The sequence below is a fragment of the Mastomys coucha genome, unplaced genomic scaffold (assembly GCF_008632895.1).
Source record: "Mastomys coucha isolate ucsf_1 unplaced genomic scaffold, UCSF_Mcou_1 pScaffold21, whole genome shotgun sequence".
In the NCBI taxonomy this organism is placed as follows: Eukaryota; Metazoa; Chordata; class Mammalia; order Rodentia; family Muridae; genus Mastomys; species Mastomys coucha.
In genome coordinates this window covers 144,370,040-144,389,402 of record NW_022196904.1, presented here as the reverse complement: position 1 = coordinate 144,389,402, position 19,363 = coordinate 144,370,040, and the positions used below count along the sequence as shown (strand labels likewise).

The following is a 19,363-nucleotide window of genomic DNA, read 5'->3' as shown; positions in this document are numbered from 1 at the left end:
TGGGAGTTGGGGAGAACACAATCTCAGAAACAAAGGGGAGAGGGAAGGGTGTAATGAACTCCGTGAGAGGGGCCAGGAAGTGGGGCAACATTTGGAATATTAATAAAATAATTTCATAAAAAAGAGAAAATGTAAAGAACATGAAATAAAAATCTCTATGAAATAGATAGATAGAGAGAGATAGATAGATAGATAGATAGATAGATAGATAGATAGATAGATAGATAGATAGATAGATAGATAGAAAGGAGTCAAGTTAAAGAGACAAACTGAAAATACAGAGGCTCTTTCAGTGCCTGACTAATACAGAAGTGGATGCTCACAAACATCCATTGGACTGAGCACAAAGTCCATAATGGAGGAGCTAGAGAAAGAATCCAAGGAGCTGGAGGAGTTTTCAGCCCCATAGGAGGAAAACAATACAAACCAACCAATTACCCCAGAGCTCCCAGGTTCTAAACCACCAACCAAAGAGTACACATGGAAGGGATCCATGACTTCAGCCGCATATGTAGCAGAGGATGGTCTTGTGAGAGAAGAGGCCCTTGGTCTTGTGAAATTTTGATGCCCCAGTGTAGGGAAATGCCCAGCAGAGAAACAGGAACAGGTGGGTTAGTGAGCAGGGAGAGGGGGATTGGAGAGGGGGTTTTCACAGGGGATAAAATTTGCAATTTAAACAAAGAAAACATCTATTAAAAAAGAGGAAAAAAAGAAGTTTCATCAGCATGCAAATGCACATTGCATCTCAACTCTTGACAATCAGTGGCTATTTTGATTTTTCCTATGCTTTGCATTTTCAAGCCATCATGTGCTAGGGATTATACCAATATACATCATTAAGATGCTTCTTACAGGTTTTAAGTTCATGTAAGTTCCTTTTGTGTCTTTTTGTAGCTTTAAAGCTAATTTATTCAGATATAATTTCTCATTTTTCTATGGTCTGTACATTTTCTAACTGAAATGTATCTTTTTTTGCTTAACATCTTTTGGAAATTTCGAGTAAATCTGGTTCAGATGTCCATTTGGAGGACTTTGTGTATTTCTAAGACTTCAGTTCATTAATAATAATACTTTTAAAGGCACATAAGTTTTGTTGGGGGATTCATAATAGTCTTGAAGCCATAAAATATTTGAAGTATGAAGTATGAAGAAAGCCACATGAATTCTGTCATCAGAAATGCAGATTCATGAGGCCAACCAATGTGCTATTGCAAACTACTTCTGAATTTTTGCTATCAATCTACATTACTAAACTAGAATAATTCCAAAAAAAAAAGAAAAGAGTGAAATATAAACAAGACATTTGAAGGTATTATGTGGCAATGAAGGGAGAATTTTCTTCTTTGTGTTTTGCAGAATTTCACAAAAAAATATAAACAAATAAAAACAAAATAAAAATTACAATTGTCTCAAGGCAGAAAGAACCTGCTTGGTAAAGTAAATACTCCAAAAGATAAAAAGAAACAATTACAGTATTGAACAAAAGTAGCCAAAATTATGTATCTGCAAGGATATTCATTTTCAGACTATAAGAATAATTATAAAATTCAGAGGAGACCCTGTAGGAAGACCAGCAATCTCAACTAACTTGGACCCCCAGGGATCTCTCAGACACTGAACCACCAACAAGACAGCATACACCAGCTGATATGAAGCTACCAAAACATATATAGCAGAGGACTGCCAGGTCTGGATTCAGTCAGGGAAAATGCATCCAACTCTCTAGAGAGTTGAGGCCCCAGGGAATGGGGAGACTGGTGGGGTTGGGGAGTGGAGGCATACTCTTGGAGATGGTGTGAGGAGATGCGGGATGTGGAACAGTGGGAGGACTGGGAGGGCAATAAAGTCTGGACTGTAAAAAAAAAAAAAGAATAAATTTTAAAAATATCTACAAAACTCAATAGTAAATAATTAATTAAAGAAGATGGGTGAGATGGCTCAACGGATAAAGAAGCTACTTTAGAAACCTGATTATCTGTGTTCAAATCCTACACCACATGAGGGAAGGAGAGAACTGACTTCTGTAAAGTATTCTCAGACTTCTACACACTAACTCTGTAATCAAGTAAATGAAGAAACACACACATAATAAAACTTTAATAAGTATAATTAGCAGTAGAAATAAGTAGACTTTTTTGTTAAATGTAACACAGAGAATTCTATAGAGTTCTAGAATGGACAGCTCAGAAAGAATGTTCAATGATTATTAGGTATCTTAGGAAGTTATAGTTAGGTAGGAGCAGAAAGTTAAGATGTCATTTTGGACAAGGGGTTTACTATAGATAGAAATAATGTATATTTTTGGATAGACTGGAAGAAATGAAAGAATTACTAGAAGAATTTTGAAAGTTTTACCACAAAAAAATAGTGCTTGTGAAGACAGGTATACTTAATGAAATTTGAACATTTTGACATGTATGTGTGGAGAGCCTTTAGGGACCCCTTGTCAGGAATCTGACATTGGCCAAGGACACAGAAATGGGCTTTAGGCAGGAATCTAACATTCGGCTAGGATAGAGAAGTAGGCTCAGATGTTTTGATCATCCAGATGAATTCTTGGAGACAGTGACCATGGGAGAGATCTTGGAACTTTGTTTATTGTCTTGCTTGTTCCTTGACTATTTGTGTTTATTGTTTTGCTTGTTCCTCATTGTACTGTTCACCCCTTAATACTTGTATGTAACTAAAATGGTATAAAAGTGGATTGGGAAAAATTAAACCTGCCTTCAGTCTCAGAATTGCCTGGGGTCATGCTATAGTGTGGTCTAATTGCCTTTTTTTCTCTTTTTAATACTCCTATGCTGGAGAACCTGTTGACTGACTAAGCAGGCTTGGTCATATATAATTTTTGTGTTTTCATCTATCTATTTAAAAATAAACTTTAACTTATATGATGCATAAGGAAGCTTGGTCCCCATGGCTGGTTAATTGGTTTTGTTTCCTAAGAAGACAGTATGAAGATCTTTAGCTATACTCTGGGGGATACTCCAGAGCTCTCTGAGTGTCTATAATTCTCAGACCTCCATGTACTAGACTCTGTAATAACAATATGACACATGAGGGGGCACAGTGCATGCCATTCTCCAGTAGATGTTATTTACTTTATTAACAGTAGTCATTGTTATCATATGCAAGTCTTTGGACTAACATTAGTATTAGATTTGAGCTTCAGGAAAGGTGAAAAAATCCAAAGATAAAGTGTCACATTAACTGACTTTTTTCTGGTAAGCTCTTCAAGGATTTCTTTACACAGTCCCATAGATAGACAGACAGACAGACAGAGAGAGAGACAGATAGAGATCGAGATAGAGATGTAGATATAGACATAACTTGTAAACTTTGAAACAATTAATCTTGTCTTGTATTTCTATAGTGTGCATTCCTGGTAAGGAGGTAAGTGAATCTTCTAAGAGGGAAAATGCTTGGTGAATTCAGAACTTTGTCTGTGGAAGTTCTGAGAACCTCTTGCTTTAGATAAGCTGTAAAAAATGACCATTTCCTAAGAGCAACCAGCTAGAAGATGTTTTGAAAAATATCACATTGTAGAATTTCATGATATTAGAGTAACTATTCTGGGTAAGATATCACCCCACTTTAAACTGACAATGAATCAACGTTAAGTATAATTCCATAAAATACATGGGCTGTGTATACCCTACTGTGAGTTACTTGAAAACAGTGGTTTAAACATAACTTTGAAGGCTAAAACAATTTAAAGGCTAAAAGTTATTCTTCTAATTAGTTTTGAGACACTGAGTCAAAGTATAAGTGTCAAAACACTACAGGAATTTTGATGATTTAAATGTTGAAAAACTCCTCTTAGAAAGAATAGAAAATATAATTTGGTTAATGTAATTTATGTTGTTCAATGTATGAGTCATTCAATTGGATAGATGAAGCAATCAGGAAAGATGCAGACCTAGAAGATAAAATGATCTTTTTGTACACTGATGAATGCTTAGACATAAATAAATACTCTTTCAATCACATTTTAAAACTTATACCCTCAAGTCATACTTTGTTGGATGGAACCTGTAACTCTTGTACCTAAATGATTCTCATGTATTTTCAAAAATTGAAATTTTCATGTGATTTCTTAGATCCTACATTTTCTGATGAATGAAGTAAGAAAGATTACTTTCTTTCTAATTCATACACATGTACACACACACACACACACACATACACATACACATTCTACTTGTAAATAATGTAGCAAATGTTGAAAGTTATCATATAAGATAAGATTGGCCATTTAAATGTTTTCAAGGTGTAATACATAACTAAAGTGGGCAAAAGCACAACCAAATTATGATAGCAAATAGTAGTTATTTTAGAGTTGATATCCTTCCAAATATGCTAAGACAAACAAGAAAGCTTAAGTATCGTTAGACTACAAGAACTACATATACATGAGACTAAACAAAGACCATAACCTAGGAAGTTGGGCTGTATTGGTCACTGTTCTTACTGCTGGTTATTATTCTAAGAAAAATAAAAATAAGAAAAGATAAATGTTTTAGCTAAAATTAAGGATTATAATAATGAAAATATTGATACTGAAAAAATGATAAATAGCATGACCAGCATCCATAATCTTAAAATAAAAACAAATCGAGGATCATGAGAAGGCACAGGCAATACCAGTAGCTCAAACACACAAAGGACAATTTGGAGAAATAATTTTCAGGACTTAAACTTACCCAAAACAAAATCCTTCTATGCTATCATTACACAGCAATGACATCATGATCAGTAACATGCACAGGCAGCATCATATTGCCTTTGGTATGATCTTTTATTTTTGCAATAATGTCACAAGGTAGGCCTTGTACTGTCTTCAAATGCAGGTGGCAAAATGGTGTTTAGAAGAGGTAGGTGCTCTCTGGGTAGTTAGTGGATGATCTAGTATATACTTCTTGTAAGAACTTGAACTCTATATTTTAAATGATATGTCTTTATTTCAAATTAATTCAGAGGTTGAACATTCTCCCAACATAATGCAAGCTCAACAAAAATAGTAATTACAGTATTAAATAATACTGATTCACATTAAAACTTCTGTGACCTAACCATACCTTCATGTTTCTGGATATATGCGTATCAATGTATCTAGAAATGCTATATGAAAAGCTTGAGAATTTGTGTGGGAAATGTTAAAATACAATTCAGAGCTCATTATTTCATTCATAACCTTCTAATATTCAGAAGAAACATTTCATGGTTATGTGCTCAATTAATATTTAATGAGAAAAATATATAAGAACCAAAAAAATCTTTCCACATAGAGTGCCACTCAATTTGCTCTGGTTGAGCAAAAGAAAAAATATTCATCATTCTTAAGTCAAATTATTTTAGATGCTTACCTTGCAATGGGTTAAATGTGTACCAGGATCAAGAACAGAAAAGAATAGTCATGTTATTTAAAAATGCAGAAAATTTATATCTCTTGCGCATGACATGTTCCTTGGAGGTAGTAATCTATCAAAGTCATGATGCTATTGACAGACAACAGGCTGTTTCTATATTATCTTTTGGCAGGAAAGAACAGTAGTGTTAGTTTTACACAGTCCAGGAAAATAGAAAAAGTGCATAGGCACACTAAAGGAAACAATTTTTACAGTTACTAAATGGTCTACATGTGGCTAACAAATATTTATCATTTAATATTTTTGGTAGAAAGTCAATTGAAATCTCACAGATACCAATTCCATTATTACCCCATTCTTAACATTTCAAAAAATTAATTCTATGTGTACAGGAGCTTTGCCTACATGTGTGTCTATAACAAAGAAGATGTCAGACAGATTCCATAGTACTGGAATATAGAGAGTTGTGAGCTGCTATGAAGGTGAAGGTGCTGGGTTCTTTGGAATAGACAGCCAGAGCTGTAACCCTAAAACTCCTCTCCAGCCCATTATTCTACTAATTTTTCTTTAAAAATTTTTAAGGCCTTCTGTTGATTAGCTGATATCACTAATGGAGAACAGAACAGAAGTGACATGGTTCATCCTTGTCGGACTCACCAATGACCCACGACTGCAGCTTCCCCTCTTCATCACCTTCCTCCTCATCTATACAGTCACCTTTGTAGGAAACCTGGGACTGATCTTGTTGATTCTCTTGGACTCTCGGCTTCACACCCCTATGTACATATTTCTAAGTAACCTGTCCTTAGTGGACTTCTGTTACTCTTCAACAGTAACTCCTAAGGTCATAGCTGGAATCCTTACAGATGACAAAATCATGTCCTACAATGCTTGTGCCTCTCAGATGTTCTTTTTTGCAAACTTTGCCAATGTGGAAAACTACCTCTTAGTCTCCATGGCCTATGATCGCTATGCAGCAGTGTGTAAGCCCCTGCATTATACTACCACCATGACAAAGCGTGTGTGTGCATCTTTAGTCATTGGCTGTTATATCTGTGGTTTGCTGAATGCGTCCGTCTATACTGTGGATGCATTAAGTCTCTCCTTCTGTGAGTCCAATGTGGTCCATCATTTTTTCTGTGATGTTCTGGCCGTCATGATTATATCTTGCTCTGATAGACATGTTAATGAACTGATTCTTGTTTATTTAGCCAGCTTCAATGTATTTTTTGCCCTTATACTCATCTTAATATCCTACACATTCATTTTTACCAACATACTAAAGATGGATTCAGCTGCAGGATATTGTAAAGCTCTCTCCACTTGTGCCTCACACTTAACAGCTGTCTCCATTTTCTATGGGACGATCATATTCATGTACTTGCAGCCCAGCTCCAGTCACTCCATGGACACTGACAAAATTGCCTCTGTGTTCTACACCATGGTCATCCCCATGTTGAACCCTCTGGTTTACAGCCTGAGAAACAAGGATGTGAAAAGTGCATTCAAAAAGATTGTATTGAGGTCAAGATGATGTTTATAGCTTTAATGTTTAATGATGTTTATTTTAGATTTTTAGAATGCAAAACACTTGGGTACATTTATCTCATCTCAACTCTATAATGAATCTTATTTTCCCACCCTATACCAAATTCAAGAACATGAAGTGGTATCTTGACCTCTGAAATAGCGTTGGCTTTCAGAAAGCTATTGTCATCTTTAGAAGAGTAAAACATGAAGGACATGGCTAAGATAACTATAGGTCAGACTGTCAAAAACTTAATTATTATATTATCATATTCAATCTTTTTCCACATAATACATTTTACTGTCACATCAATACAAACCTATAAAACAGATGCATACAAAGTTCTTTAAAGTGAAGACACACTCATAGATTTCTTTTTTGTTGTTGTTGTTCTTTTGTTTTTTGCTTTGTTGTTTTGTTTGTTTGGTTTTTTGTATTTCGAGACAGGCTTTCTCTGAGTAGCCATGGCTGTCCTGGAACTCACTCTGTAGATCAGGCTGCCCTCAATCTCAGAAATCCACCTGCCTCTGCCTCCCAAGTGCTGGGGTTAAAGGCGCACGCCACCACCGCCCAGCTATAGATTTCTTAAGAAGACTATTATGAATGGATGCTAGAAATTTCCAGTAATATGACATGGATTTGTTATGTGTTTATATTTTTGTGTTCAGTTAATTGTGCTCATTTCTGGACAGGGGTATCCAAATGCACATAGCAAAATTTAATTCTTATTTAATTACTAGAATATGAGGTAGTATTTAAAAGTGATACTTGAAACAAGTAGACTTAGTTAAAATATGTTAATCCTTATCATCCTATAACCCACTGAAAGCTCACCCAAATAGAATCAAAAGTCACTGGAAAATGAATTATAACCTTCTTTATTTCTACCAAGTGAAACTAAGTTGTAAACTATGGCACTTGACTGTTATCTCAGCACTTAGGCAGCTGTGGCTGAGTATAACTTAAGCTGAATGTTTCAATATCAGACTGTGCAACACAACAAGATATCTCAGCAACAAGAAGAATAGAGGGAAACACACAAGGGGATGAGATTTATGAACAGTTAAGTTTTGAATTCTTTATTCTCATGGGCATGTTTATTGCCCTGTTTGAGCTTGAGCTTTGTACTTTAAACTCCTTTACAAAATCTACTTTATAATGTGGTGAGGATCTCCAGTCACATTTCTGTGATACCTGGTATTCAGTGGGTGTTAATTAAACAATAGCTTGCTATAAAAATGTCAATAATTATCATCCTACAACCCAATGAGGGCTCACCTTGGTAGAATCAAGTTAGAAAAAGGGAGCTTCCTCACTTTTCTATTTTATTTTCTTACTATCCCCATTGCATCTTCCCCTTCTTCTCAGAGAGGGGGAGCCCCATTGGGTAAATCCCACCCTGGGACATCTGTTCCCTGCAGGACTAGGCACATCCTCTCCCACTGAGGCCCAACCAGGCAGTCCAAGTAATGGGTAAGGGGATCCAATGGCATGGAACATAGACTGAGACAGCCCTGATTCCAGTATTGGGGGACCCACATGAATACCAAGTTATGCATTTGCTACAAATGTGTAGGAGGCCTAGATCCAGCTCCTGGATGCTCTGTGGCCCAGACTCTCTGAGTCCTATGATCCCAGATTAGTTGACTCTGTATGTCTTCTTGTGGTGTCTTTGACTTCTCCAACTTGCTCACCTTTATCAACCCACTCTTCTACAAGTCTCCATGTGCTGTGCTTAATCTTTGGCTATGGGTCTTTGCATATGCTCCATCTAGTATTGAGTGAAGTCTCTGATGATACAGTTATTCTAGATTCCTTCCTGAAGAATAGCAGAGCATCATTAATAGGATCAGGGGTTGCATCATTCAGATAGATGGGTCTCAAGTTGAAGCAATCATTGGTTGGCTGTTCCTTCCATTTCTGCTCCATATTTATTCCTAAACATCTTGTAGGCAAGACAAATTTGGGGTTCAAGATTTTGTGGATAGATTGATATTCTGCTTCCTGTATCATATCCCTTCCCATCACAGGACTCCATCTAATCCTGATAGATGCTTTTTCAACCAATTTTCATTCTTATCCCCAGACCACTCTTCTAGAGATATATATTTAAATACATGTAATGTAAAATGAAGAAAACTTTAAGAAATATAATATTTAGATGAGATATAGTATGCTCAGGCTGGTAATTCCCAGACATATATGTTTATATACCTATGGAGATCTGATTTTTTTTAAAGTCAGAAACATATAATATAAGGCATTTTTAACAAATGATGTTGGCCTAACTGCATGCCAGCAAGCAGAGTAAAAACATAGAACCATATATACTACCCTGCCCAAAACTCAAATCCAAATGTATCAAGGAGCCAAACCTAAAACTGAATATCCTGAACCTGATAGAGGAGAAAGGAGAGAATACCGTTGAATGCATGGACACAGGAGACAACTTCCTGACCAGAACACCAGTAGTGCAGGCACTAAGACTGACAACAAATGAGAACTCATAAAACTGAAAAGCTTCTGAAGGTAAACAACACCTTCAAAAAGACAAAATGTCAGCCTCTAGAAATAGGAAAAGATTTTACTCCTTAATATCTGGGAGAGAGCTAATATCCAAAATACATAAAGAACTCAAGAAGTAGTCTCACTTGGGCCCTTTGGCTTGATAAATTCTTTGGGTTCTGTGGACTGCATCTTGGATATTCTGTATGTTTTTTGGCTAATATCCATTTACTAGTGAGTACATAGTATGCATGTCATCTTGGGTCTGACTTACCTCACTCAGAATGATACTTTCTAGGTCCATCCATTTGCCTGCAAAACTGAGGATGTCCTGGTTCTTAATAGCTGAGTAGATTCCATTGTGCAAATAAACCACATTTTCTGTATCCATTTTTCTGTTGTGGGACATCTGGATTGTTTCCAACTTTTGCTATCACAAACAAGGCCTGGTGGGGTATCTTTTGAGTATATTCCCAAGAGTGATATAGCTGGATCTTCAAGTAAATCTATTTCAAATTTTCTGAGGAACCTCCAGATTGATTTCCAGAGTGGTTGTACCAGTTTGCAATCCCTAGAGCGTTGGAGGAAATCCTCATTTTCCACATCCTCACCAACCTGACCTGTCAGCTGAGGTTTTGATCTTAGCGATTTTAATTTGTATAAAGTGGAATTTCAGGGTTGTTTTGATTTGCGTTTCTTTTATCACTGAGGACTTTGAACATTTCTTTAGGTGCTTCTCAGACATTTGAGATTTCTATGTTGTGATTTTGGTTCAGTTCTATACCCCTCTTTTTTAGTTCTGTACCCCACTTTTTGACTGGGTTGTTTGGTTTTTTGGTGGTTAGCTTCTTGAGTTATTTATATACTTTGGATATTAGCCCTCTATCAGATGTGACAATTGTGGAGATTTTTCCCAATCTGGAGGGTGCCAATTTGTCCTATTGACTATGTCTTTGCTGTACAGAAGCTTTCCAGTTTCTTGAGGTCCCATTTATCAATTCTTGATCTTATTACATGAGTCACTTGAGTTCTATTTAGGAACTTACTAGAGGCAATGAGTTCAAGGCTCTTTCCTACTTTCTCTTCAATTACTTTCAGCGTATCTGGATTTATGTTGAGGTCCTTGATCCACTTGGACTTGAGCTCTGTGGAAGGTGACAAATATTTTCATTTTCTATTTTCATTTTTCAAACTACAGACAGCCTATTAGAGCAGAGCCATTTATTGAAGATGCTATTTTTTATCCATTGTTTATTTTTTGGCTTCCTTGTCAAAGATCAAATTCCCATAAGTATTTGATATTATTTCTCTGTCTTCAATATGCAAGAAATATAGTGTTTAAATGAGAACATTTTGGATTTTAGTCTCTTTTTCTTCAATAAATAACTTTACTAATATTTCTATATTTAGTTGTTTTATTTTCACTTTTTATGACATTATGATAGTTAAAATTAATTAGTAACCTGACTAGATTTAGACCCACTATGAAAACACACCTTCAGTATATCTGTGAGGTTATTTATTGAAAGTCTCGGCTGAAAAAGGATGACCACCATGACTGTAGTGGTTATCATGCAATGAGCACATGTGAAAAGTAGGATTTGGGTGGGTCCTGGAACTCATCTTTTTTCCTTCTAAATGTAGAACACTGTTACATCATTTTCTGCCATTATGCCTTCTCAGCCACAATATGCATAATGTGTATCTTATCTTATACCAGAACTCTGAGTGAATATTTCCTTTTTATTTAAGTTTACACATAAAATAAAAGACATATAAAATTTTGCAAAACACAATTGTGTGAATGAGAACTCCTAATCTCAAGCTCTAATTATTCTAGTGAGACTTTTCTGGAGATATTGATATAATTAATGAAGAAATAATTAATAGCATAATATATACAAGAGAACAACCACTATCATGTAGTTCTGAGAACATGAGAAAACAATGTTTTCTGTTTTGGAATGAGAATGGAAATAGCAAATACTATGTATCACTACAGCAGTATAGGCCTGGAAATGAGTCCACAGCCAGGTGAAGCACAGGTAATACTTTAGTGTCATTAGAGAGAATGCAGGAGCCAGCAGTGCCCAGAGCTTTGTGAAGCATATGGGTGTTACCAAAAGCACTGTTCCGTTTTTACATTAGTGATTGGATCAATGAGTTTGAAAACTATATAAAGTTTGAAGATACAGTTCTTGTCTCTAACTTGAAATTCAGAAATGTAGTATACTTTCATAAGGTCATATATTTCATATATTTCATCTAAAAATTACAATTTCTCAAGAGTTGGAAAAGATATTCTAAGCCAAAGTGTTGTCAAGTGTTGAAGTAGACAAGTTTTAAGGTCTTTAATGGTCACACTTCAGGCAAACAAATACTATTACAAATATTTATATTCCTGTAAGCTAAAATTTTATGTAGAATATCTATTCATTGGACTGATTCAATAATATTGGTCTGTTTTATCTATACACTACTCAGATTATATATATATACATATATATATACATATATATATTGCTTGTTCTTCACATTAACTTCCACAATCAAGGAGTTCTTTAAAAATATCTGTTTTTTTCCTGTGCCACACACTGTATAGGTATCTCTTAGGACTTGATTCATTTGAATATATACCTTCATTTCTCCTGCCAACTTCCTACGAATTGGTGATTATATTTAAGGTTATAGATTTAAATGAGAACATTGATATGTAATGCCTATACCTCTTAAAGACAATTGAAGGAAATATATTTTATATTTTTCTTGGTAATAAGACATAGCTTATCTATTTGCATATCATCTTTTTATTGTTGAACATGAGCCTTTTGTATGATTTTTTCTTGTAATTTTTATTATTTAAAAGTTTTTTAATTTTAATATATAATCATATTCTTCCCCTTCACAAAGTTTTTCTTTTTTTCCTTTTTTTATTAGATATTTTCTTTATTTACATGTCATATGATATCTCCTTTCCAGTTTCTCCTACAAAAAAGAAAAAAATTAAATTAAAAAAAAAAAAGAAAACCTGTTACCTCCCTCCTCCCCCTGCTCATCAACCCACCCTCTCCAGCTTCCTGGCCCTGGCATTTCCCTACACTAGGGCATAGAACCTTCACAGGGCCAAAGCCCTCTCCGGCTCTTGATGACTGACTAGGCCATCCTCTACTATACATATGGTGCTGGAGCCATTAGTCCCACCATGTGTACTCTTTGGTTGGTGGTTTATTCCCTGGGAGCTCTGAGGGTACTAGTTAGTTCATATTGTTGTTCATCCTAAGGGGCTGCAAACCCTTCAGCTCCTTTGGTCTTTCTCTGGCTCCTTCATTGGGGACCCTGTGCTCAGTCCAATGGATAGCTGTGAGCCTCTACTTCCGTATTAATTGGGTACTGTCAGAGCCTTTCAGGAGACAGCTACATCAGGATCCTGTCAGCCAGCACTTGCTGGCATCCACAATAGTGTCTGGATTTGATGATTGAATATGCCTTCCCCAAGTATTTCAAGATACTCTCCACATTTCTACCTCCTCTTCCTAAGAGAAAAGCAACCCTCCCAAAACTTGATACAAGAACTAATCTCCCCCAGGAAACAAAATAAAACTATACCCAAACAGAAAATAAAAACATCAAACTACAACCAAATAAATGTATGCACACACAGAAACAAACCCACAAATTACATTACTTATTATATATTATATTTTACATAATGTATATTATATACTGTATATTGTTATTTGTTAGATATAATGTCATTATCATATATAATGTTGTATATTTATATATCATATTTTATATTACATATTATACATTAATTGTGTTTTGTATATTATATATCATATAAAGTCCATTATATGTCATATGTTGCAAATTATATGTCATATATTATAATTATATATAATGTAACATGATATAACATTGCCATGTTATATATCATGCATTAAATACCATATAACTTATATACCATACAACATACATAACATGTTATGTATTATATATTTTATGTTATATGTTGTATTTTTATATATTATACTATATTTTGATATACTATATGTATATGATATTTAATTTAATACTTTTAGTGCAATTTTCTATTTGTCTTTGAATGTTTTTATTGACTATGGTTAAAACATAAAACAAATCGTCAAGTCAGAAGCCCTTTGGGTACTAACATGATTATCATCCACATCAGTAAATCATAACAAAACATTACATGTAGTGAGTTCTTAGAAATAATGTGAGGTAGATTCTTCTGAGGATCTCTGGGGACAATCAAATCTTCAAGGCTACTCTCTATTTCCCTTCTAGGAGGTTCAGAGTATTCAGTTTTATGTTGAGGTCTGTGATTCACTTGGAATTGAAGTTAATACAAGGTGATAGATATGGATCTAGTTGCATTCTCGTACATGACAGCATCCAATTAGATCAGCATGATTTCTTGAAAATGCTTACTTTATCCCATTATATATTTCAGCCTTCTTTATCAAAATAAGTTGTCTACAGGTGTGTGAATTTAGGTCTGGATTTTTTATTTGCTTCCAGTGATCAATGTATCAGTTTTTATGCCAAAACCATGGTTATTTTTGCTTTTTATTTTAAATTTACTTTAGTTCTGTAGTACAGCTTGACATCTGGGATTTTGAAAGTACTGGAAAGGAATCCTGCAGAACATGACTTGGTGGACAGTATGAGTGATAATCATTCTGAGTACAAAAATCCCTTCTACTTACCTGACGATTTACTGTGAAAGTTTAGCCAGCATTAAGAAGAGTTCCAAATATAAACCTTACATTGTTAGACTTTTCTACTTTCAGTATATATTAATTGTGCAAAACAATGACATTCAATAAGACATTTTCTACATGTACATAATATATAATACTTATAATAATCATTGACTTTTGAGTTATGGTTTCTTTGTAAGATAACTATCTGCACTTCATTATTTAGAGAAATAATATGTGAGTTGTATAAAAGAAGGGATTGTATGACATTTATTTTACCAGTTAAGAAGAGATAAGTGATCCTTCTCTGGTGAAAGAATTCCAAATTTTTGGAGTTTCTATAATAGAGCTCCTATAATAAAATTTTGGCAATATTATATAGAGGATTTTATGACTTTGATATTATTCCATGTTGCATACTCTTTGGTTTCTTTCAAAATGTTTTTTTTCACATTATGTAGGCACTTAAGTGAGAAGTGGCTTAAGTATTTGAATCTGAGCCAGGAGTGGTGGCGCATGCCTTTAATCCCAGCACTTGGGAGGCAAAGGCAGGTGGATTTATGAGTTCAAGGGCAGCCTGGTCTACAGAGTAAGTCCAGGACAGCCAGGGCTACACAGAGAAACACCGTCTCGAAGAAAAAAAAAAAGTATTTGAATCTGAACCTTTGATAAAGGTACTGTGTAACGTCTCAAGTCCTGTGTTTCCTGGCCAAAGAACAATAGTCTTATCCAACACAGAGACAAAGACAGACACAGACACACATTCATAAAACACATACATAAGCAGAAACACAAACACCACACAGACCTATATGAAATTTATGCATTATTGTTTGTAGCAAATCTAAAATTGGCCATATGTTTTATAATTGGTAATCATGATGCATTCAAGGGCAGGCTGTAGTTTAACTTGCTAAAGATTAATGAGAAAGATAGTAGGCAGTAGTAGTTAATTTGGAGAAGATATTTTACCAAGATTTCAGAGCAAAAATAAAATTTGAAATAATACCATTATCATATAAGAGCAGATTCCAGTAAAAATTATGAAATTATCAAATTTGGGAATAAGCAAATCTATGCTAAAGACAGTTTATCACTGATCTGTGATTAACCTATATCACAACACTAATAAGACAAAGAATGGAATCTAAGAAAGTATGGCTTTCATCAAACTATAATATAATATCACGGAAAATATTAAAGATAGACTACATAAACACATAGTGATACAACATTATTTTTTAAGTATAGACGAAATAAAATTACCCTAGAGAGAATAGGAATGATTACTGGCTGGACTGTGGAAGAAAAGATGAAATGGAAAGGGAAGCTTCAATATTTCAAAACTGACATGTATGCGAAGCACTGTACTTTAGTATGCATATTGATCTATCCAATGTGAAGTCACTTGACCCAGCCTTATACTGTCATGACTCAAGTTGTCAGGCTGTGCTCTGCACACCTATTATATGTGCTTTATTCACTGATGTTACACAGTAAAACTTCAAGGTAGGTTTTTTTGACCATGACTGCCTTTATTGTGTAGATGGAAAAATGATATTCAGAGAAGTCAGGTAACAGTGACTCCTTGTTGGTAAACAATTACTCCAATATGATTTATCCAGCATGTGGGGCTTCCAAATCTCTGCTTGAACTTATCTGGGGAGCCTGACCCTCATTTCTTCTACCTAAGGAATGTCATATAGTTCTTGGTGAAATTACAGGTTTAACTCCCTTTCTCCTGATAAGAACCTGCCTGAAAAACACTTGGAATGCCTCTTTATGAAAATAAGACCTGACCTCCATACTCATTTTCTCTTCTATTAGATTCAGTGTATCTGGTTTAATGTTGAGGCCAAACCAATGCACACTCACCCTAAAAAGTCCCTTCCCATACTCCATAGTTCATATAGTCTTTATTCACCCCAAATAAAGAAAGCAAGCTGTTTACTTCTATACCTCATTTCTTGACTGGGTTATTGGATTATTGGTGGGTGGCTTCTTGAATTTTTTATATATTTTTTTCTTTTTTTAATTGGATATTTTCTTTATTTACATTTCATATGTTATCCCCTTTCCTGGTTTCCCTCCCTCCTGAAAACATCCTATCACCTTCTTTCTCCCCCTGTTTCTATGAGGGTGTTCCTCCACCCATCCACCCTCATTTATAATAGTCAGGAGTTAGAAAGAATACATATTTCCTTCAACAGAGGAATGGACACAGAAAATGTGGTATATTTATACAATGGAGTACTACTCAACTATTAAAAATCATGAATTCATGAAATTCTTAGGCAAATGGATAGAACTACATATTTTGGATATTAGCCCTCTATCAGATGTCTGGTTAATGAAGATTTTTTCCCAATCTATAGGTTGCCAATTTGTCCTATTCACTATGTCCTTTGCCTTAGAGAAGCTTTTCAGTTTCATGAGGTCCCATTTATCAATTCTTTATATTAGGGCCTGAGCCATTGGAGTAGTGTTTAGGAAATTTCACCCTGTGATGATGAGTTCAAGGACCTTTCTCATTTTCTCTTCTATTAGATTCAGTGTATCTGGTTTAATGTTGAGGTCCTTGGTCAACTTGGACTTGAGCTGTGTACAAGGTGACTATTTTCATTTTCTACATACAGTTAGACCAGAACTATGCATTTATTAAAAGATGCTTTCCTTAAAGCCATTCACCAACTGTTTCAATGAACAATGGTTCTGCTTGGAGGGTGGCACTGACATTAGGTGAGGGAAAAACTTTAGTTCATTAGCTGTGATAATTTGGAAAAGCATTCATCTCAGAAAAAGAGTAACTTATAAAGTCCTCTTCTTCAAACTTGATATAAAGTCCTCTTCTTCAAACTGGATATAAGACTTACAAATGTCAAGCAAAGCATTCAGTCTCACTCTTTGTTGTTCTCTTACAAGCAACCTCCCTAGTTAATCATCTATGTTTCTTTTGGGTATAGAAATACTTTTGAAATATATAAGCTCTTACGAAAACCATAGTATAGTATAAAGACATAAAATAAGCAATACTACTAATAGAGAGGCTGAGATAGGAGAAGCAAGATTTCAAGACCCTTATGTTGTACACAGTCAGACATTGTCACAAACACACAAGCTGAAAGTGCATATAGATCATACAATATTGGACCTAGTACCAAATTAGAGAGACTACCGGATGACAATCAACAAATTTCTAATTCCTCATATTATTGGATTTCAATTGACTAGGATATGTTGGTAATATCAATTTTCATATTAAGATATTAAAAAAGTAATTGTTACTTCCTGTTGTTTTTGTTCTAAGAGGTAGAATTAGGTTTGTGTGGATTTGTTGAAAGATTACATTCTTGCTTCTTCTAAGGTGTAGTTTTGCTCCTTATGTTGTTGTTTTCCATCTATTATTCTTTGTAGGGCTGGATTTGTGGAAAGATATTCATTTCTTAAATAAATGTAAAAGAAAGAAATACAAATAATACATCTCTTTTGATTTTCCTCCAGATCAGTAGGAGAATATTAATAAATATCTATAAATACACTGTGAAAAGAAGCTCTCTAAATAATTTCATTAATATAATTATGATCACATATGAAGACTTTGTGTACAAAAGGTGTGCTTCTTTCTATGAGGTAATTATGTCAATTATTGGCAATTACTGCACCTGCAGTATCACCATTGGAAATCATTTACTACAGTTATTGTCAAATGAAATAAATGTTTGCTTGATGAAAAAAAATAAAGGCAAGTTCAAAGCTAGCCTAGTCCAATGAAAATAAAAGATGCTTTCTGTTTTCCATTGTATATTTTTGGCTTCCTTGTCAAAGATCTACTATCTGTAAGTGTGTGGCTTTACTGCTGGGTCTTCAATTCTATTCTGTTGATCAATCTGTCTGTCTCTGTACCAATAACATGCAGATTTTATCATTATCGCTATGTAGTATAGCTTGGGGTTAAGGATGATGATTCCCCCAGAAGTTCTTTTTTCTTAAGAATTGCTTTCCCTATTCTGGTTATTTTTGCTTTTCCAGATGAATTTTTGATTGCTTTCTCCATGTCTTTCAAGAATTGTGTTAGGATTTTGATGGGGACTGCATTAAATATGTAGATTACTTTGGATGGAATAGCTATTATTAATTTGTTAATTTTGCCAGTCTGTGAACATGGGGGATCTCTCCATTATCTGAGATCTTTTATTTCTTTCTTGAGAAACTTGAAGTTCTTGTTATACAGATTTTTCATTTGTTTGGTTAGAGTTACCTCAAGATATTGTGGCTATTGTGAAGATTGTTGATTCCTTAATATTTTATCAGCTCATTTATCATTTGCATAAAGTAAGGCTACTGATTAGTTTGAGTAAATTTTATATCCAGTCACTTTGCTGAAGCTATCACCTATAAAAGTTCTCTGATAGAATTTTTGGGGTCTCTTATGTATGCTATCATATCATCTGCAAATAGAGATACCATTACTTCTTTGCTGATTTCTATCCTCTTAATCAGGAATTGATAAATAGGGCCTTGTAAAACTAGCACACTTCTGTAAGGCAAAGAGCATAGCCAAGAGGACAAATTGGTTCCCTAAAAGATTGGGAAGAAGTCTTCACTAACCCCACACTTGATAGTGGGCTAATATCCTAAACATATAAAGATGTTTAAAGGCAAACCACCAAGAAATCAAACAACCCAATCAAAAACTTGGGTATAGAACTAAACAGAGAATTCACAACAGTGGAATCTCAAATGGTTGAAAATCACCTAAAGAAATGTTCCAAGGCTACACACAGAAACCATTTCTGGAAAAAAGAAAAGAAAAGAAAAAGAAAAAGAAGAAAAGAAAGAAAAAATCTTCAAAGTTCTTAGTCATCAGGGAAGGGAAAATCAAAGCAACCCTGAGATTCCACATTACACCAGTCAGAATGGCTAAGAGCAAACCTCAGGTGACAACACAGGTTGGCAAGGATGTAGTGAAAGTATAGCACTCCTCCATTGCTGGTGGAATTGTAAACTGGTACAACCACTCTGGAAATCAATCTGGAGGTTCCTCAGAAAATTGTCAATAGATCTACCTTAAGACCCAGCTATATCACTCTTGGTCTTATAACCAAAAGATTCTCTACCGTGTCATAGGGGCTGGTATATTCATACCAGCCTTATTTGTTATAGACAGAAGTTGGAAACAATCCAGATGTCCCACAACAGAAGAATGGATACAGAAAATTTGGTTCATTTACATAATG

General features: G+C 34.8%; 1 protein-coding gene across 1 annotated transcript; it reads left to right on the top strand.

Annotated features, from left to right (window-relative positions):
• The first annotated feature begins 5,902 nt into the window (after positions 1-5,902).
• Positions 5,903-7,006, top strand: LOC116101082 (olfactory receptor 5B3-like). The gene has a single exon (XM_031384769.1). It carries the CDS (start codon positions 5,980-5,982, stop codon positions 6,901-6,903), a length of 924 nt encoding a protein of 307 aa, XP_031240629.1. The 5' UTR covers positions 5,903-5,979; the 3' UTR covers positions 6,904-7,006.
• Positions 7,007-19,363: the final 12,357 nt, after the last annotated feature.

Excerpts from the sequence above, each read along its gene's own strand:
- LOC116101082 (XM_031384769.1), top strand. The coding sequence starts at position 5,980 with ATGGAGAACAGAACAGAAGTGACATGGTTCATCCTTGTCGGACTCACC.